Source organism: Haemaphysalis longicornis, unplaced genomic scaffold (genome assembly GCF_048455015.1).
Source record: "Haemaphysalis longicornis isolate Haplotype H1 unplaced genomic scaffold, Haemaphysalis longicornis Haplotype H1 scaffold_7, whole genome shotgun sequence".
Classification (NCBI taxonomy): domain Eukaryota; kingdom Metazoa; phylum Arthropoda; class Arachnida; order Ixodida; family Ixodidae; genus Haemaphysalis; species Haemaphysalis longicornis.
This window is the reverse complement of record NW_027526422.1, coordinates 46,778,185-46,799,919: the sequence shown is the minus strand read 5'-3', so window position 1 is coordinate 46,799,919 and position 21,735 is coordinate 46,778,185. Positions and strand designations below refer to the sequence as shown.

At 46.6% G+C, this 21,735-nt stretch overlaps 1 protein-coding gene across 1 annotated transcript in view; it reads right to left on the bottom strand.

Moving 5' to 3' along the window:
* Positions 1-247: 247 nt before the first annotated feature.
* Positions 248-21,735, bottom strand: part of LOC144145498 (centrosomal protein of 104 kDa) — a 76,280-nt gene continuing 54,792 nt past the window's right edge. Inside the window, exons 14-23 of the mRNA XM_077677147.1 lie at positions 20,487-20,548; positions 17,502-17,574; positions 17,195-17,260; positions 14,957-15,081; positions 13,829-14,042; positions 13,084-13,256; positions 10,895-11,003; positions 9,487-9,625; positions 6,591-6,740; positions 248-4,523 (exon numbers count right to left, since the gene is read on the bottom strand). Coding sequence (XP_077533273.1) covers positions 4,333-4,523; positions 6,591-6,740; positions 9,487-9,625; positions 10,895-11,003; positions 13,084-13,256; positions 13,829-14,042; positions 14,957-15,081; positions 17,195-17,260; positions 17,502-17,574; positions 20,487-20,548 — 1,302 coding nt within the window. The 3' untranslated portion in view covers positions 248-4,332. The remainder of the gene's footprint in view (positions 4,524-6,590; positions 6,741-9,486; positions 9,626-10,894; positions 11,004-13,083; positions 13,257-13,828; positions 14,043-14,956; positions 15,082-17,194; positions 17,261-17,501; positions 17,575-20,486; positions 20,549-21,735) is intronic.

Here is a 21,735-nt window from a genome sequence, read left to right as displayed (position 1 = left end):
CTCTCACCAGAAATCCCAAAGCCTCTATTAACAGCGTGTCCTCTTTATCCCTCCGTGGATGTATGTCTGTGCAGTCGCGGAGACCAGTGCACCATTTGATGGCTTTGTGAGAAACTCAGGATGCTCTTTCTTGCCACCGGAGACGGCCATGCCTCCAGACCACCCTCCTCTTACCTGGGATAAGCAGCTACTCGTTGTAAAAAAGGACAGTCGAGCTCTATGTCGATTAGACCGTTCTCAGGGCTTCTTTATTAGAAACATGACGATACAAAACTAAAACTGGACAGCTGAAATCTTAGAACTAGTCTAGTTTAAAAAGCATAAAGTGGTGAGTACAAGTGAAGACATGTTGACATGGCGAAAAAAAATAGTGCACTATGAGTGATGTCAGCGACACGACAGGTCGAGGGTGGCAATCAATTAAGCATCACAAGTGGCTCTCAGCAGCTCAGCTCATCCACAAAGAGAAAAGATGGGACCGCCAAACAGCGCAACAAGTACATTGTTGGATGTACTTTTGCCTCATCACGCAGAACGCTTGGTGGTTTAAACCTCTTCAGCAGTGCTGCACCGTGCGTCGAAGACGTCTTTTCACACCACGTGCCTTGCCGCTCCTGCTAGCGCATCCTGCGGGCAAACAATTATAACTGACAGAATCGCATGCCGGGTGGTTGGTATGGCTTGTTATGGTGCAGTTGGTACCGCTGCATCATGTGCCTCCAGAGTGAATTAAACGAAGAGGACATGAAGAAAAAGGTGAGGGTGTGCACGCGAAGAACAAATCGTAGCTAACTGGAGCCTCGATCCGGAGGCTTTTTATTGACTTTTATTTGTCGGGTCTGCTACATGCCTCAACAATGTCTGCTTGCTTGGGTAGCGTTTCTTTTTAAAGCGAAGCTTTACTGTTCTCACTGATGGCGCCTGTACCGCGAAAACACCCCGCAGAATATCCAACTGTCTCTGGTGAAGATGATGAATGATCGTGGGTGAAGTGAAAGAAAAAAAAAATCCCGAGCCATCTCCACTAACGTGCAACCTGAGGAGGAGCGAAGCATGCAGCGTACAAGTTTATTCTTGGCGCCTTGGCGTTTTTGCCCACGGAGATGAAGCCGACGGGGAGTAGAGGCATACAGCTTTGCTGTAGAAGTCTCGTGTCCTTGAAGCACGAAGCGTTCTAGCGCGAGGCGTTGGAAAACGAGTGTCCGGGTGTGTCCTTTTAGTACGCGTTTGTTTTTTCACGGAGATGACACGTTCTAGCGCGAGGCGTTGAAAAACGAATGTCTTGGTGTCTTAGTACCGTGACTACATGAAACGACGACAGGGGACGCCGACAGCCCGAGCACCTAAGGGGCATCGCCCCTAAAACGCTCAGGGGCCGGAATCTAACCTGAGACCCTCGCGTTATGAAGCCGGCGTCTACCCGATGTCTCCATTTCGACATGGTTGAAGCGGTTTGGAAAACAGACGACAACCAAAGAATCCATCACGAGAAGAATGGCGTTGCTCTGCGTGCCGCAAGGTTGTTAGCCACAAGACGATAGGCCTAACGTCAAATCTTGGGTTTTAACACCTCAAACCGCACCCACTCAAAAAATTGCTCACTGAACGCCAAGCAGGAGGCACCGATTCGCGCCTTACACCCCGAACCCAAACGTTGGGCCTACGGAGTGCACACCCGAGAGTCGCTGTGGGTATTCTAGAATAGTACTGCGTACCTCCAGAGTAGCACATACTTGCAGTGTGGGATTGGCCAACCGAAGGATCCATCACGAGAAAGCTTCGTTCTACCATCGTCGTCGTTAGACGGAGGGTTGCATGATTTTGGTTTGATTAGCTCGTGTATACAAGTACACTTGGAAGGAAAATTCTGCTGCTCGATACTTTATCCCGAAAAAAACTTCAGTACTCGCAAAGCCTTGTTGATCTCAGCCTACACAACGAAGCCACGGAAGTAGTTCATCCTTTTTTAAACGTACGCTTACTTGCTTTCGCTTAAACTCACCGCAAGCAAGCAAAGTACCTTTTTGTACTTCCGCAATGATTGAACATGATCAGTACGTCATAGCGGAGGACATGAGGTGCTTTTACACTATATTTTCATAAATTTATTAAAGCTATAGACTCTCTTGCAACTAAATTAGTTGAAACACCTGTGTGCTGTCCAGGCCTTTGTTGTAAACACGCTGAATTTCCCGTAAAAGCTGTTAGCCAAAAGCTCGCCTTCATTCTAATTTCTAAACCACCATTGTATAAAGAGTTATTGTCCAGTATGTGCGAAACAAACCAGAAGCTAGCATTGATGAGTACCAAACCAGACAGTGGGAATTGAGGCACTAGCGCAGTCGCCTTGACAATGGAACTTTCATTCACCAGCGCGAGACCATCGAAAACGTCAAAGCAGGCAAGTCTGCATCCACAGCCTATTTCCGTGGCTTTGCAGTGAGCTTTAGAAAAAAAAAATGAAAGCCACCCAAGGGAAGAGCCCATCACTCTGTCAGGTATGTCCTCACGGCCGGGCCTCCGCGAGGTACGTACAGTCACTGTCGAAAGTTTATAGGCTATTGCAAATATTCATAGGCCACAAATAATTCAAAATACAAGCTTTCTTATCGTGTGAGCCCGAAGTGTTATATGCCAGAATGTTGTCGAGGACAGCTTTATTACCGCTACAAAATAATTCAGTCACACTTGATCGTCAAGCTTGGGCATTGTTCTCCTTTGTAACCCACAAGGTTTTGTCATAGTGTAGAAAATTTTGACAAAAAAGTGTACGTACTGGCAAGGACGGCACAAATCTGTTGAAATGACCATTCGAGTTGTTTTAAACCACACTCAAGCACACCCAACGACAGAAGAAATTAAAACAGTTCCACTCATTGTGAAAGCTGTCGGAAGTTACGAGCCGTGATTCGCCATACGGGCTGTGGCGCCGTTCTTCGCTCTTTGCTACCACCCCTCACTATGTGCGGTTGGTTCGATGCAATTAAATTTTCCCGCCTTCGCAGTGCTCGCGCGGCTTCTCATGGGACAGCTCGCGTCCTTTTCTTTACCTTTTGTTGCTTGTGTTGCTTGGAACAACAGGATTGGGAGCTCTGTTCTTTTTGTGCTTGCTTTAATCTCGCACGTGCTTGAGCCTTTCTGCGCCATTTTGACCGCGTCGTCTTTTGTTCAGCGGCGACTTTTTTTTTCGCTTACTATCGTAAAAACCAACCCAATGAGCATTCCCAACTAAATGGACTCGAAGACTACCGGTTAATGACATTATTTGACCTCAAATGTACCTGCAGTTATTTTTGCGCTAAATAATGGGGACATGTATGACAAGAGCCGGCGGTTCGATGAGTTTTGAACGGTTCTGCTTATATAATACTCTTGATCAAGTATGCTCTTAACTCTTAGCCGGAAGGCTGAATCGAGGGACAAGCGGGTATCTTTCGAAGCCTTTGTTTGGGTGCGTGACGCCACGGCACTATGGGTCCGTGACGCCGCGTTACTGCGGTGGCTAGATAGCGTTACCGCGGACGAGCTACAATGACAGGCCGGGTTCCTGCAGTGCTCTATGCTTCAAATTAAATTATCGCCTGTTGCAGGCCCGTTATCGGTGCGTAATAACGAATACGAGACCTTCCCAATGTACCGACACCAGGACTAACGTTCGCAACGCGACGCACGCCACGCTACGCCATACGCGCACACATACCACAGCATCGGCATTCAGCTCCGTCGCCGCGCGTTGCTGATCAAGGAGGCCTTGCGTATGCACACGAACACCCGCTCTCCAAGCAACGCGCCAGAGCACCACCATGCCAACGTACTGCGTAGGCATGGCGCGTGCTGAACTAGCGTGTCCCCTTTCTTTTCCTCTATACTACCGTTTTTTTTCTCCGCCGTGAACGCTCGCCTCACTCAGGCTTCGGGCAACCTGCATACCGACTTTTATGATTTCAGCCACCTATGCTTACGTGTAAAAGAAGCGGCTACGCACAAGTAGTGGTTAGGGGTGCGATGGCAACAACGACAAAAAAGCAAACTGCATGCTATTCATTCTTTTCGTCTCATCGGCCACCCTCACCTAACAGGTTACAAGGTATAGCAGTAAGCGGACGTGTTGGTGGCCTCCCTCGACTTCCAAATTCTCCCTAACATGTATGCTGAAAACCAGGCACCGCTGTGTCTGTATAAAACGCCATTATGGGGGATGCGGTACTCCTCTGTCCAAGTACAAAAAGAAATCGACAATGGGATCCATGGCTTGGGAAGACCGAGGTTCGGGGGTCCCGGGAGGTAGCTGGTCAGGAAGACCGGCGTTCCGGCAACTAGGCGCCGGGCAGGTCACTGGGCCTTGGCCTCGTCGTCTTCGTCGTTGGTCTGCGTGCCGGAACTGCGCTTCGCAGGCTCCGACTTGCTGCGAGTGTGGTGCACGGTGTACTGGCGGTACTCGGGCGGCAGCGCACCCAGGATCTTTAGCTTGCCAGCCATGCTGTCCGGCACCGCCACGCTGTACTCCGGCTCCCACACCGAGCCTGAGAGAGAGAGAGAGAGAGAGAGAGAGAGAGAGAGAGAGAGAGAGAGAGAGAGAGAGAGAGAGAGAGAGAGAGAGAGAGAGAGAGAGAGAGAGAGAGAGAGAGAGAGAGAGCGCCAGTGTAAGCGTCGCACTCTTCTCGCAGCGGCATATACTGGCGTAGGCGGTCCACTCAACGAAACCGCGCACGGAGGTTGAGCACTCGGAGTGCAGCCCTACTGTAGAAGCACCGGTAGACAGGCACTTGGAAAGTTTCATTCCGACATATAATGTTGCTTGCATCATCAACTTAGAAAACTGCTTGAGCGGAAATGTAAAAAGCTGTGGTTGATTCCTCGGTCGTAGGGATCGGTAAAACACGAGAAAGTGAAATGTGCAGCGAAATTGCAGCTGAGCATGATTTGTGGGTCCGCGGCTGCCTTGTGGGTGTGCTTGGAGAGTGACGTCCTGCTGGCGGGTCGCTTCGGTAAAGGTGTACTGGCGTCATTTTAGTGACGGACAAGGCGTCAGTGAAATCTAGGGGTATCATGGCATAAAACACTTTCTTGTGGAAATAGAAAACCAAAAAAAGAGCGACCTTAAGTATCACGCACTCTTTAGTACCAAAGGTTGCTTCCTCGTAAGAAGACCCTGTGTGCAGGGGTGCACCCTTTACAGGCCATTTGCTTCATTGCACTGGCGTCACTTCCGTGACGGATATGACGTTAGCGAAGTCTTGGTGTACCCGGGAATAAAGCACTATCATGTCAATAATGCCAAGTATGAAGAGGGAGAAGCACAGAAGAAAAGGGAGACGCGATAAAGGGACACTTAAGGGACTTGTAAACATTGCGGGATTAATAGCGCAAATTTGAGTCTGGAGTCTCAAGGCCATGTTTCGACCACTCTCGTTGCGTTTACGTGACTTTATTCAGTAGAAAAAAAATGGCAGTATCTCCACTCCGTGGATGATGGCGAGGGTGCGGAGTACGGGGACTCGAAATGACATCCAAGTTGCGCCCCGAGTGACACCCGATTTGCTCCCCGACCGTCATTCAATTTGAGCCGGGAGTTGCGCATTGATTATACCCTAAATGAAACTGCAACTCACGGCTCAAATCGAATTTCGCGTGATAGTGGTGTGCACACGGATGGACGCGTACGGACATTGGGAGGTACTGAGGTACTCCGTCCTGTTACAGGCGAGGGAGTAAGCCGTTTGACTCTCGGGTACTGACTCATGGCCGTAGCCCAATGGGTAAGACGACTGATACTAACTCTGCCTGGTCTACCAGACACAGGCTGGAATCTTGCCGGTGCCTGTGTGATTTTTTGCGATTGTAAATGCTATGCTCACGGACCCCGACAGACATTGTGCGGTTCTGAGGTACCCCGCACCTAATAAATTCAAAAGTGTTGTCGTCCTGTCAGCATTCTCCTTTCCGATTTCCTATGACGTTTCGTGAGAAGTTAAAACAAGATGGCTTGGCTTGAGTGCGCTATTGCACGGCTCGCCGACCCTCCGACGGAATCAGAAGGCCCAGCGTTTAGTCTGCAGGCCGTTGGCGGGTCGTCGCATTTAGTTCGCTCAACTTAAACTAAGCCACGACACCTTTGTGACTGTAAGAATGTACATTCAGTTTGTTTGTTTGTAGACTGTATCAAGCTTTAAGTCCAAGTATCTCCACAAGCGCACATGCGACGCTTTGCTGACTGGTACGCTAGTAGAGGTCCAATTAAAGGCGGGAGTCCAATTAAAGTAGAAGTCCAATTAAAGGCGGGAGAAGAGTCAACGAAGCTGTTATAGGTACTAAGGAATCAAACTCAACCTAAACTTTTATGTACAGCGTAAGCGCTAAAAATAGCGACAGAAAACACGAAGAAAGAAGAAGTCTGTCTGTTGTCTGTCTGTCTATCTAGACAGAGAGACGGGACAGGCTGGACAGACAGACAGACAGACAGACAGACAGACAGACAGACAGACAGACAGACAGACAGACAGACAGACAGACAGACAGACCAAATTTTCGCGTTTAGTTAGTCCAACAAAGACTGAAATAAAACAATCGCATCGTGCGCGGCCTCTCACCGGAGCGCCAGCGGAAGAACTTGTTCCTTCGCCTCGGGTTGAAGGGGCAGCCAACTTCGCTCATCAGGTGCACCTTCCAGGCATCGTCGCCGGGGGCGAAGTTCTGGTGGCACAGCGGGCAGTGGTTCGCCTGGTGCGGAGGCTTCGCCACTGCGACACGCACACGGCTCGCGATGAGTTTGCACACATCGAAATGCCTCGCTTTTAAAGAGAAAGCTGTCGAAGTGGGACAGATTGCGTGCTGTCAAAAAACTAATGCACTTCCCCATAGACCGGATGGTCAACCGAAAAGCTCGGATAAGATATTTGGACACGTGGGGTGTGCGTAAAACCGGATTTCCATTGTGCTGTACAGCTACTTGGAAATCGCGGGAAAGGAATGGTTATAGATGAGACAATACATGCATCGATTATCAAGGAGTACAATAGTATACCTTTATCTCAAACCACGTATCGGTGTACATTTAGATCGTTCGCAGATGTTTTTATTGAGTGCACGAAAATCGTCGCATGGGTTCGTTCTTCATTTGCGATTTGTGTCTTTGAAGGTTTGTCGATCGATTGTACGCACTTTCAGCGGTTGTTGGACATACACACTTCTGACCACGTTTTGATTGGAGAAATCTTTCTCGTTTGGGTCAACTTTCTTTGAAAATGGGTGATAATTTTTTTCCTCTCGTATCCCTTGATAAAAAAGGTGCGATAATCGTTATAGTTTAGCTGACCACTGTTTGAGCCAAGAGAATTTCAAGTCAGCGGTGGAAACACCAAATTAAGACGTTCCAAACAGGATAGTAGCCAGGGCAGGGCCCCATTGTCAGTAATACTAAATTTGGTAACATACTTCCTTCTTGTCAACGTTGTTCAGCAAAAAAAAAAAAGCATTACTAGCCATAATAAATGCAAAATATCAGATATAAGTCTGTAGTGCTGTTTAAATTAAAAATAGACGCAGGCGTAATTTTTGCGATAGCAAACGAAAAGAAAGGCGTTGAAATCACTATTTTAACCAAAAATACAAAAAATGGCTCAGGCTGGAGACTTGGGATCGTGGCCCGCAGAAGTAACAAAATGTCCCAACAGGTGGCACGGCAGCAGTGCGAGCGCGGGAAAATTGAATTGAATTTAGCAAACCTTCACTGTGTTTATCACGGAGGGACGGATATAGGAGGGGAACCGCGTGATATGTTGGCGGGAGAGAGAGTAGAGGCAGTTGCATGGCAGGGGCGCCAGAAGACTAGCGTCTTGCGACGACATTTGCAGCGAAGAGAGCAGATACGCGGCCATTTTTTGTTTTTTTTTACAGTTTACCCAGACGCGATGAGAGCAGTTCAGCGAAAGGGAGGCGGCTGCCGCATGGGGAATCCGGATGCGTGTTGGTACTTTTATTGATGCTAATGACGCTACTACCCGTTTATCGCCAAACAAAGTTCGGTTGCCGTAGAAAACTGTGCACTCAACAATCGGCTGCCGACTTGACCTTTGATACAAGTGTGGCGTCAACTGCTTGAGGAACCAGTTACCGCGCAGGTAACCTGAGCAAATCACAAAGCGATTTAGGACTGTTGCAAAGCAGGAAGATCTTCAACTGTCTGCGGAAAGTTCATGTTAGCTAAATCTAGTCAAGCGCTTGATAGTGGATGGAAACTTTGAAAAGAAAGTTTGTAGAGACGTAGCCCTGGTGGCTCTTCAGGAGCTAAAATAGAACAATGGATAGACAAATTCTTTTATTTGGAAGAGAAAGGCCGGAGGTCGCTCGAGTGGGAAGTAGGGGACAGGGAAGAAGGTAGGCATCCAGTAAATCACACGCGCCAGGCCACTAGGAACGCCGAACTGGGCTAGCGTGACAAGGTGTCTAGGGCGTTCGAGGATGTACTTATAGACAACTTAAATATCAGAATATTCGAAAACACTAAGGTTATGCCGATGCAAATCAAAAGCGGAGGAGCGCAGAATAAGACGTTGCACGTTAGCTTCACATACATAGGAACAAAATTGGCATATGCGGGGGACAGGGGTGTCAATACCCTATCTTCAGGCCAGAAAGGGTCTGCCATTTATGGAGTATATCAAGGGTAGCGGCCATGTTGGCAAGTACCTTGTTGATTGTCTGAGGGGTAAGTCCTTAAAGATTTCGGGAAATTAACGCAAAGCGGCCGCCTGGCGGCGAGGTTACATGGATAACTTCAATGAAAAAAAAAATGAAGGAAGCTCAACATAGCGCGTAACACTTGAAGGTAGTGAAGCTGTACGCAACCTTTAAGCCCACGATTGCAGCCGATTTGCTGCTTCTTCGCTTCCGCAACGACCTTTACTTCATCATCGTTGCTATACGTGTGAGCTTCCTTCATTTTCGTAGAAGTGATAATCATTGGATATCACCTTGAAGGGGCTTACGATATGACGTGCATTTCTCGTTCCGAGCAAGTATTGCCACGATTACGGTGAACGCTAGGGTTGTTTTTCATTTTCGGTCAATCTTGGTCAATTTTCCTAAGTGGATTTGCTTGGCTTGGACGCTTGGTGGTCGCCGCTCACGAGCGCTCGGCATTTTCTTGTTTTTTTCAACTGCTGGCTGGTCGCCGCAATCTTGTCCAATGGGTAAGCTTGGCTTGACAAACGTGTGCAGGGGACGCTGGGCGGTCGTCACGAGGCACGCACACACCAGCGATAGGCGTTTTCTTGGTTTTGTTAACTGGCGGCGGTCGCCGCACTCGGCAATTTCTTGGTTTTTTTTTTTTTAACTGCGGACACGAAAAATTACGATTTGCTAAACAGCTTCGCTGTCAAAATTGCCTTTCGAGTAACAGAATTCTCGTGGGTTTTTTTTAGGCAGAGGCCCAAGCAACGCTAGTTTGTACAAACTTGGTAAAGTGGGCTACGGCACACGACTTACGAACGCAGGTCTTTAGCTTGACGTGACCTTCAAAGCGGGTCTTGGCAATGGCTTCCTTGCAGCGAATGCACAGCCTGTACTGGCTGCGGGAGGCACACTCTTCCAGCAGGTGTCTGGTCAAGCCAGATATTTCCACGACCTGGAGCACAGACACAAAAAAGAATTACAATGCTCAAAAGGCTAGTTCGTCCTGCGCAAAGAACCGCATACAATTCGCAAGGTCGGAACATTTTTACCACATTGCTGCCTAAATGACAGCATCTAAAAATTAAAAAAAAAGCCTAAGCCATAGTTTAGGTTTTCTGATTTTGCTACGTCCAGTCTATTGACTCGATTTAGAAGTAATATACCTGTGTTATCAAAACTTATGTGTGCTTTGTACGTAAGATGCAGAGAACCTTGCTGACAATAGAGACAAGGTTCTTTATGTGCGCGGCACATCTTGCAGTCAGTTTTCTGCATTAGTATCTCCATTGTGCATGGCACTCAGTAACTCCGGTAGATCCTGTTGCTTACGTAAAATAAATGTACAGATTTTATTTAACATTCATTTGCAAAGAATAGTGCCTTTAAAATGCAAATGCACGACATACTCTAACAAAAATATAACGTAGATACATCTCAGTTTACGTTACTGCTTATGAAGGCAGAATTGCTTTAAAAATACGTTTTCTAGAATTTTTACATCCAGGTAGCGGTGAGAGGATAGAGAGAGGAACATCATTTAGAAAAAAACCCATTTCAGGCACGTCTGAAGCAACCAGATTACGAAACTTGGCATCGTTAAATCGCATAAAACTGTCCAAACGGACTGCGATTTGGGTTGTTTACTTTCACGAGAGCCGATGTTAATAGCCCTTTGTGCGCAGCATAGGTTCTCAATACGCTCAGTTGCGGAAGGAGAAAACAAGTCAAACGCTGTTCCACCCAGTGTGGGATCCACTGAAACAGCGGAGCTGTGGTTCTCTAGTGTCGGATCGAACATCAACGGGCGCTCGCCCGAGGACGGCAGCGCCGTCGCAGCGCAAATTATACGGTTCTCGCAAAGACATCGGCCGAACCCGCTTCTGCGAGACCACTGCGTCCTTTATCGGTGTGTTCCGGAACCGGTTCTTGCGAGGCCATCGGCTGTGAAAACACTCCGCCCTCTGCCTGTAGGTCTGAGAACCTGCTCCTGCCCCCGCCTGGCGCACGACCACCTACAGCAGACGGACGAAAATGCTCGACCTACAACAGCTTCGCTATTTTAAAAAGTGATAGGCCAAAGACGACAGCATAAGCAGAGAAAAAAAAAGGGGGGGGAGGGGTACCAAGGTATATGCTGTAAATAAAAGAAAAAGTGCCGAATGTTTCACTGCCCGCAGACACGTCACCATGTCTCAAGGGTGTAAAGCACAGCATGACTTACCTGCTTGCAGTTGTAGCAGAGCATGAGCATGGGACATTCGGTCCAGTAGTGGTAGTTGAGCGTCTCCGCGTTGAACTTTTCGTTTGTCTCCTCGCAGAACATGCACATCCTGGGAGGAGAGAGCGGACGAAGATGGTGAAGGTAGAAGTGTGTTCAAGTCACACTAACCTCCACGTCAGAGGGTAGTGACAAGTAGTGAACTTCAAAGCAGTGTTGGTTCTCCTGTCAGGGCAGACAGATTCAAGCGGCGACCTTGAAATGCATCGTATCATCGTAGCGGTTAGAAACTCCCGCGTGCAACTGAGTCGGTTTTTGACGAAGCGCTGATGTTTAACTACCAAACGCCAGACACAAAAGAATTCAGCAAAAGGTACTCAATCCATGAACTTGGGATTGCGTTGATGTTTCCACAACAGTGTGAAAAAACATTAATGTTGGCCTAAGGAGCATCCCGGAGGAAACAAAGAAGGAGGACACATTTAATAATTGTAATAGTGTAAGTGTTGATATTTGGTCACAGGCAAGAACGCTCACCGGGACTGCTTTCATACTAGAAGACGATTCTTGGAGTTCCTGTACATTTTGTTTTCGTATTCTGGGCGCGTGACCAACCGCGATGTGAGGTTGAACCGATGTTAGTTTATCAACGTATACTCGCTCCTCAGCGTGTACTTATCCTCAGCTGCCATGCATCATCGGCCAAATTTCCGTGAGTGTGCTCGACGTATTTTCCCTTCTGTATAATCACAGATTTTGTCCTTCCTTCTCCCGGCTCCCCCCAAAGTCCATCCGGTCGGTCTTCCGCCCAGTCTACCATGGGCTTTAAATTCCGAATGCAGCCAATAAGAGACAACAGATAGGGTTCGTCCCAACAACAAAAAATTGCCGCCACCATCGTCATAATTGTCAGAAGATCAACGTCCATGTTAACATGGGCTGAAAAGGTACTACTAATATGCTCCCACGTGTAACTGAGGTCAAGTTTAACGCGACAATCAACAAACTAGCCCAAGCTACGACATTGACGGTTGTTTATGTCCTCTCCCAATGGCTTCCATCTACCTGTAGCCTTCTTCACAAGAGTAAAATATTTGCGCCAGACTTTCCTTAGTATGTCTCTCCGCATAGTTTGTCGATCAGGCTTGTTTGGCTTGTCGATCAGGACCAACATATACTAACATTTAAGTAATTCATCCGTTGCCTTCGTCTGCCATCCCCCGAATATTACGTCCCCATGAATTTCCTCCTGAGCCTTTGAAGATCTCAACATGAGAGACGAGAGGTCAACTGGGAACCCCGTGATGACCCAATAAACACGTTTTACCAAACTGCTGCATGGTTGCACAGAACAAAATTGTCGTACCCGTCGTCAAGCTGTGTTTGCATGCTAAGCTGCTCATGAGCAATGACCGCCTCAAAAAACGATTTTTCCTTTCGACGAGCTCTCTGTCGACCCTAAGAAACGAATTCCTGCTTAGCAGGTTCTTTCACTTTGTTTTTTCTTTTCCAGCATTTGTCTATCAGGCACACTAAATTTAATGGCTGTGACTCCTGGTCACCGCCTTTTAACCACTCTGCGCACCATGTATGTACGGCATGCCTGCCCTGAATTCCAGACGGGCCTTGGCACCTTTTAACACCCGTTCTTGTGACATCTAGATAGTGAATACTACACCATAAGTAGTTACGTTACTTACGTAAGGTACGATTCTTCTGCAAAGCACATACACAAAAAAAAAACATTAACTCGATACATCAGAATGAAACGTTTGCCGAAGCAGGATTAAGTAAAGTGTTCGTTTTTATAAAACATTGCCATGTTGAGCCTTCTAAATTTGTGTACACATGACATACTTGAAGAGTTCTTTCTTTTGATAGTAACATAAACAACAGCGCATCAGACGGGACTCAGAAAGGAGGCAAGCACTTGCAGAAATGTATGTCACCTGCCTTCTCTGTTCCGTCGGACGGGCTGTTGTTTTGATTCCTACCATGATATACCACCAACCAACCCAAGTTTTAACACTTGCGAGCTACATTTTGAAGCGACACCACTTCAAGGATTGCCCGAGGCGGGCCTTTTAATGCTTCTATCAATAGGCTTGAATGTTGAACACAAAAAGCTTTCAGCTGCTCCTGCTAATATGGAGCTTTCTTCACAGAGGCGCGGAGCTATGAGCAGTACTCACTTGTCCAAGTTAATCGTCGCCTGTTCCTGCCGCGACACTTTGGACAGCTCCTGCAGCGACCGGCTGGACGGCGCGGCCACTTCCTTTACAAAGTCCCGGCGACCCGAGCCGGAGCTTGGGCTGTCAGCGGACGCCGATCTCTGCCGCCGGGGAGGCCTCTGGGCACTGCCGGGCTGCGTAAGTGACACGTCCAGCGGCCCAACTCCCTCACTCCTCGTTCGAACAGTTGGAAACAAACGTGCCCTCGTTCGTCTATTTTTTTACTTTTTCAAATAAAACAAAATGGGCCGCCGGTGGTCTTTCCTGGAGAATACAAAACGAATACTGAAAACAGTCATGACAGGAACAACGCCACATAAAATACCTATATCCCCCATTCACTAATGGCACCGGTGAAAAATGCGGAATGCGCATTTTACCTGAAGAATCGTTCAGTTATTCGGCTGCTGGAACTAAAGGTTCTCGCTCGTGGCGTTTCTAGAATTTACTGGAACTTTATTTTTTGCCAAATGTTACGTTCAGTTGTACTCAGCGTGGCCTCGGATGACTACACCAATTATAAAAAAAATCAAGGGTTCGCTATATTTCATGTTAACGCCTCTTCATTTCTGTGCACCCCAGAAACTGCTGCTCAGTGCAGGGACAGTACGCTCGCGTAACGTTAAGACGTGTCTTCGCACTATCAAATTCAGCAGTGTGGGGCTCTAAGCGGGACACGTTGCGACCGTGCAGACGCGCACCCCACCTCCTTGTCAATCTTCTCGAATTCCTCGAAGACCTTCTTGTAGGTGAAGTTCCTGGAAGTCTTGGTGGACTCCGGCACGAGGCACTGGCGAACCGGAGTACCCAGTAGCCGGTAAAGCGACAGCAGTATCTGTTCGGCCACCTCTCGCACTTGCAGCGACGGGTGCGACAGCGCCCGAATGGCGAAGGCCATCATGTGCTCGAACAGCGGGTCACTGCAACAGCACACCCACATTAGTCCCCAACGCAGCTCCCGAGCCGGTCTCTATGCATCTCAAGAGTCGCTAAACGGCAAGCATTTCTTGAACTATATACAGTTAAGAAAATTTCTTCGGGCGTTGCCCGTAGGTGCACCTTTGCTTTATTTCGGCATGTCATTCCCAAGAAATTGACTGAATTAACTTCAAACTCTATATAAATCTTCCCAAAATTTTCGTTTCAGACTGATGCCTTTCGATCAGAAACACCGATAGACTGCCCGGGTTGAAGATTCTTGTAACTTCCATAGTCTCCAAATAATGTGCACTAGCTTAGAATGCAAAGAAGCCATTTTTTAAATATTTTGTACTGACATGAAAAAAGGGGGTCTTTTGCTAATGAATCAGATACCCCTAGTGGTAGAAACAAGCTGTGGTTCACAATCTCTACGGGTGTCACATGCAGGAGAGAGTCATGCAGGAGAGTGTCACAGACTGTTTCTGCTCATTTGTGCGGGTATCGTGGATGGAGGACATCATTCAAGGAATTTGGTCCTACGTTATCGGGAAGGACATGTCAAGGAGAATATGTCTTTCAATATGAAATCGAGGGCATGTCCAAAGAATGTGTTCAGTAGTGTCCGGAATTTCACAGGTTGCGCAGATGCCTCGAGCAAAAGAAGAATGCAAAATGTTTGTCGTTTAGAAGGGCCAAGATTTGAAAGATTCATTAGTTGTCTGAGGCAGAGTTTTTGGGTCAAGAGTAAGACAAGGGGATGGGTGTGGGATTATAACACGAAAAGGGTCAGGAAGTATGCTTGGAATAAGCAACTTTTCTCCCGCTTTCTTGCATTCCTTCGTTACTTCGCACGGGATAGAGTAGGGCAAAAGACACAATGTAAAATTAAGATGACAAGCTTTGTACTGTATACCTTTGGCTTAAGGGTGGAAACCGGGCGACGAGTTGCTCTACCAGTTCGCAGCGACCCTGGGCCAACCGAGGATTGGTTGACTCGGCAAAAGGCCGCAGGATAATGTGGAGCATCGCCTGCACCGCCTGCACAAACGAAAGACACCTCAAAAACAAAACTTGCGTGGAGCCTGGCGCATCGTAGCTACACTACCGATATAACCTAATGCACAGATGAGCGGCAGTGAATATTTGAAAACGCGTGGGTGTTCCAACGTGGTCTGAGTTATTCTACTCAAAGAAGCTTGCGTATTTTTTCGCCACCATAAATGCAGCATTTGTGGCCGCCATATTTGTGGAAATGCCGGAAGCTTGCCACACCTTTTAATGCAAGGTGCGCATTGTCGCTTTCGTACGCCATTTTCCTCCGATCATACAGCTGACATAAAAAAGAACGAACATGGCGCTGTGGTTGATGAAGTCAGTCAGCTGAAAAATATTCAGCTCAGATACTAGGTGCGTGCGTGTAAGGTATTTGTTAGTTGTGAAAAGAAATGACAGTTAGCCTGAGAGCTCCCCAGATGGCCTGTTTCACAGCAGTTCGCTTCCGTGAAAGATCCCGCGTTCAGTAAAATATCTGGTTCAGCTGGAGTTGCTTCAGGTTGAATGAAGATGTCTACCTCTCGTGCGGGAGAGACAGGCAGACCAGACGAGACGAGGAAATACCACGAGCATTGTATTTGCAGAAAGGCCATTCAAGTATATGCTAGGTTGGGCCAGCGCAATACACTCCTGCAAATTTAGGTTGATTGTAGGGTTTAACGCGCCGACGCAACGCAGGCGATGTGGCGCGCCGTAGTGGAGGGCTCCGGATTAATTTTGACTACCTGGGGATCTTTGACGTGCGCCGAAATCTCGTACACACGGGCGTTTTTGCTTTTCGCCTCTATCAGAAAAGCGGCCGCCATGGCCGGGAAATCCTGCAAATTTCCAAAAAAGCTCATCTAGTGCTCAAACTACGCGCTGTGTATACGAGTCCCCACCCGGCTTTCTTGTGAAAAGCCATGATGATGTGCCTTTCAGTCATGCGTCATCCCGACACTCCAAGAAAAATGTCTTTAACAATACTTTCCATTCTCTGCTCTTACTCCGGTCCGTGCAGATTATTTCATGAAGCCTAGACTCGAACTAGCAGGTCCCACAGAGCGCAGGCTAGTGTTCATTCGTCTTTGTTGTTTTTTTCTGGGGAGCTCAGGCTCCCGAGAGCGGTCTTTTGCGCGATATCGTTCACTCTGGCCGATATTAAATACTCTGATGCCAAAGGATGCCGTTGGTTCGAATTTAGCGCTATCTGAAGCGCAAATTCGAGTAAATATTTACCGATACACCTATCAAAAAGCATTCCTGGCAATATCTGAATGAAGCCCCCGAAAGACTCTTGACAAGAAGACGGAGCCATCAGCCGCTCTGTTGTGGTTTCGACAGAATGTATGCTGCACTAGAAACTTGTTGGCCGCTACTGCGCTTGCCAGGCGTAGTCCATATTTCGTGGTACTATGTATTTGCGAGCGATACCAATAGGCAGTAAGGCATGTATCTTCACGTTTCTAAGTAGCACTGAACGTCTGTAGTAACCTTATGTACATTTACTTTCCTGAGCTGCCTGCAAGCATCTTGGGGAACAGCGCGAACTAACAGGGACACAATAAGAAAGAAGTGGACAGGACTAGCGCTGCCTTTCAACTCGATTTATTGGAAAAGACGTAACTACTTATACATACACAGAATCCTCCTCCCCCACCACACCACGCGCCCATACCAGCCAATGACATACTATCACGACCAAAACACTCCACTGTTGACAACGTACCTTTCTTAACACTGGAACACCTTATCGCGACGATCGCTCCAAATAACCAAATTCTTTTTCGTGCAGGACAACTGATGTTTCACTGATACTCGAATGTATGTATAAGTAGTTTATGTATGTATAAGTAGTAAGTGTATGTATAAGTAGTTACGCCTTTTCCAATAAATCGAGTTGAAAGTCAGCGCTAGTCCTGTCCACTTCTTTCTTATTGTGTCCCTGTTAGTTAGCGCTGGTCCCCAAGATGCAAGTACACCAACTCGCCCAACTCGCCACCCTGCTGCAAGCATCTACCGGTTCTCAGGCAGAACTTCTGCAATCTCACACGCGGGACGACAAATTGTAAACAGTGAAGTATTCTAGTGATAAAACACGCGCGACTCGTCTCCTTACCTTAACGTCTTCGTAGTCACCCATCTCAAGGAGGAAGTCGATGGCTACGGATTTAACTCTTGGAGCCTGCAATAAATTGGAGGAATCCTGAGGTATAAAGCCAGCGCTATAGTCGTGACCGAAAAACTGCAGATTGAATACACACATATACACACTAGTTTTAAAGTCGCACTACAGAAGCTAATTAAATTTAAAAATTAAAGGTCTCGCTTTTGAAAGTGTGTGCACAGGTCCCGTCGTGGGTAGACGAACAATTTTCAATAGCAAGAATAAGTTCCCGTTTCAGAAGGTGTACCGGTTCACCTACAGTGTCGCCTGTACGGTACAGGATCCGCGGCACGGTCTTGTTTATGGCAACGGCCACGTCTCCTTTCGATATTCTGAAAAGAAAGCAAAAATGAATAGTGTGTCATAAACGACACATCTGAGCTATCAGGAGCCATCATGATCACTAAGGAATGTGCAAATTCTAATAAACACTGGAGACTATCTGTCCCCACTGAGTCGATCTATAATCTATTGATACGTATACTTACTCTCTTATACGCACTATCGTGATACATTGGGATACAAACAACGGAGCGCGTGGCTTTCAGTATATTCCGCGCATCCTGTCGACGGGCCGCGTATGCGCAGTGCGAACAAGTTACGAGAGTTCGTGTCCAATTATAGCCTGGAAACACCATCGTTCGGCGTGTGAGCCATAGAGTTTCTTAGTAAGTATACTGTAAGAAACTCTATGGTGTGAGCATCTTGGTTTCGCTTCCCGCCACATTCGGCGTCCGCTCACGCGAGCGTTATCTAACATCGTCGCTGCGCTGCGTGACAGGGGCGCATGCAGCTACGTTCCATATTTTAATGCGTCGCATTCTTTGGCGAGTACCCCCACAGCCAGGACCAGGTCACAAAAAGGCAGATGTCGTGGAAGTTCTCCCTGTAACGGCTATAATAGCGTAAATGGAGATAACTGATCGCACAAAATTTTGAAAAAACTAAGAAATAAGGAAAATATAAAAAATATAAACAAAAAGGCAGATGTCGCGGAAGTTCCCCCTGTAATGGCTATAATAGCGTAAATGGAGATAACTGATCGCACGAAATTTTGAAAAACTAAGAAATAAGGAAAATATAAAAAATATGGAAAATGGCGAACCATGTACCGCCCTGCATTTCCACAACAATGCAGATTTCGCGAAAGTTGCAAATGTAATCGTTGTAATAACGTAAATGGAGATGATTGGTCGAAGAAAATTTTGAAAAACTAAAAAAATAATAAAACTATAAAATAATTACGGAAAATGGCGAACCGTGTAACACCCCGAATTTCCACAACAATGAAGATTTTGCAAAAAGTTTCACCTGTAATCGTTGTAATTGCGTAATTGTAGATAATTGGTCTGATGGGATTTAGAAAAAAAAAAATTGGATGGAGAACACTCACACTCATGACAAGCGGCATAAGGATGCTACGCATTAGCAGATTATTCTCTTTTTTTCTGCAGAATTTTTTTATTTCTTGCTGAGCGCCCAACAGACGATGGAAATGCGATGGTCTCTCCATACCAAGGTTGGTCACGAACTCTCGTAACTTGTTCCTACTGCGCATACGCGGCACGTCACCAGGATGCGCGGCCTATACTAAAAGCCACGTGCTCCGTTGTTCGTATTTCAATGCATCACGATAGTACGTACCAGCGTAAGGCTCATACTTGTTCGTGCCTAGCTCCTACCTGCCTTGAACAAAACGGCAGGTATGTAACTAAGACACCGTTGTTAGAAACTTGTCCGAAATAACGTTTAGGCTGCGCTAAACTTTGGATAAAAGGGTGCTCTTCATCCATATTTCATACAAGCAAAGAAATAACAAAAAAAGTCCGCTTGCTTTGCTCCTCTTATCTCGCCTCAGAGAACTTCATACATGAAACCTCTATCACCTTCGCTTTGTGAAAACAACGAAAATTCTCAGAAATTAGGCTCAGTTGGCGTCATTAAAAATAGGTCGCGTCGTGATAACAATAAGTGTATAAAAGCTAGAATACAATCATTTTACGAAATTTGAAGTGCTTTCATTTGATTTCGTGACTCTGGAAGAGGAACTTCTGGAAAAAATTCTAGTATGAAATTGAAAACTGATTTCAGATATTCTTGCGCACAAGTTTGTCATACAATTTTTTTCCGTTTCTCTGTACGCATTGTTCTACAAATGAAAGCCCTGTATTTAAAGTGAACATTTCTCTTTAACTATAATGTGCATAGAAAAAAAAATACAGAGGCTTGCTCCAGAAGAAAAGCCTGCAACTATAAATGTCGTATATTTATCGAGTGGTTAGTGATAAAGTGGATATTTTATAGACATTTATTTTTCTTTTACTTAACTTTGCACAAACCTGCATGCATGCCCATTAACACACGTTTTGCTTTCTCACATTTTTGAAGCCTGGCAAATACCACAGCAGAATTAAATTAACTTATAAATAAAGGGTGTTCATGTTGTGGAATCAAATTTTATGCCATATATTATTGGTAAGTCGTAAAGCTTACAAATAGAATTCCGCAGGGGTTCTCAACCATAATTGTGTGCCGGAGACAACTTTTGGTATTGCAAAAGTGATGGAGGACCCCACTATTAAGTATTTGATCCATGTCATAAGGTCAAACATTTTAACCCGTGCATCTAACGTCTCCCGAACATATTCAATGACTGCTGATTTTTACGCTGATGCATGTCATATTGTCAAAAGATTTGCTCTTGCAGCTAACAGTCGGACAATCACTTATACGCTGCTTCTTGTGGATGTGGCCTTTTTTGCATAGCTGGTGAGTTGTCCAAAAAGCCGAACTTAAAATATGTTCACCGCGCAGAAAAAATAAACGTAGATGTCAGCAGTGAAGCCACATTTTTGCATTGGCAGCGATGTTTGAAAAAAAAAAGAGAAATAAAAGAGGAAGGAAGGGGGAAAGTTTGGGCCAGACTTTGCGGACCATTATTTGAGAACTCGAATACGATATCAAGTTACTGCAAGTGTAATCAACAACTCCTCTTTGGCGCAGCCAAAAACAGATTCACATCTGAAATTTATGCATCACAATCGACAAGATCTTTCACTGCTAACAGTTCGTAAGACCACCAAAGAACACCAAAAGTCTCCGATGTAGCCACTTATTATCACTGCCCATCAACTTCCGCTTAGGCAGGCTGCCATTGCAAAATGGTGCAATGCTAAGAGCGGTTAGTAGAAGTCAACTCATCTTTGGCATAATCGTATACTCATTTACCACGTGGGATACGTACCGCTGGACGATTGTGAACCGCGTGAACAATGTCTGCATCAAATTCAAGGCCTGAATGAACACCTGCAAATGGAACAAAAAAGCAAGGTCACAGAAAAGCACGTCGCAGCTGGCAGGCACCATAAAAGGTTCGCCCTAAATGGTTTCCTAACGTACGTGCAACACGCTAGCCTCGATGTCACATTCGACAAACAATTACGCCGGTGCAATTTGGGGGTATATAACAAGCAACACTAAGTGAAGAATGCTTCTCCTGTCGAGAGCATTTTAAGAAATAACTTAGCTCGATTGAGTTGAGCTTGGAGAGAGAGAGAGAGAGAGAGAGAGAGAGAGAGAGAGAGAGAGAGAGAGAGAGAGAGAGATAAACTTTAATTAAATCAAGAAAATATTTCGGGCGTCCTCATTCCAGGATGCCTCGAGCGCGGGCCTTGTCGACAGGCCTTTCGATCAAGCGCAGCTGATCTTCGAGGCCGGAGCTGGCCAAGGCTCTCTCCCAAAGTTCCGTGGAAAGGTGGGCGTTGGGGAGGGTCTAGAATAGATTTGTCGCAGCCGCCCATGGTGTGTCTGAGAGTCTCAGGCTCCGCACAGAAGCGGCAAAGTGAATAAAATTGTGTTTAGTTAAAGAGGTGTCTGGTGGGATGTGAAACGGTGTAAACCCGCAGGGAGCGCAATAATCTTTCCTGGTCCCTTGGTAGCTACTTGTGCGGGGAAGGGTATGTTTTACGGGACAGCTTATAGAGCTGCGTAATTTCCTGGTATGTGATGACAGGATACTTGCGCTCGTGAACTTCATCAGCGCTGGCTCGGCGGGTCAAATTTCGAGCCACGAGGTTGGCGATCTCGTTGCCGGGATGCCGCTGTGAGCTGGTGCCCATACAATACTGACTGGTCGCGTTGGTTGTCTCTGACTAGCTAGTCCAAATCGACCATTGGCAAAGTTAGCTCGGAAGGCACGGACTATGTACAGCACGTTCACATGAAAAAGCTGCATACTCCTACTTCTAATGTACTGTGAACAATCTCCAGTACGTTTACGGGAAGCATGCGATCCATTTTTTGCGTGTCGTAGGGAGGCATTTCAAGGGTGTCGTATTTTTCAATATATAGTGCAAGCCGCCAATTTTTTCTACCTGACAGTGGCGTGGAGTAGGATACCGGTGGTGTTTCCCTTTATTCTTTATTTACCCCATCCCTCCCTCCAAAAAAGTGTCACCACCATCGGGCGGATATTGTCTCGCCAACCCCATTAC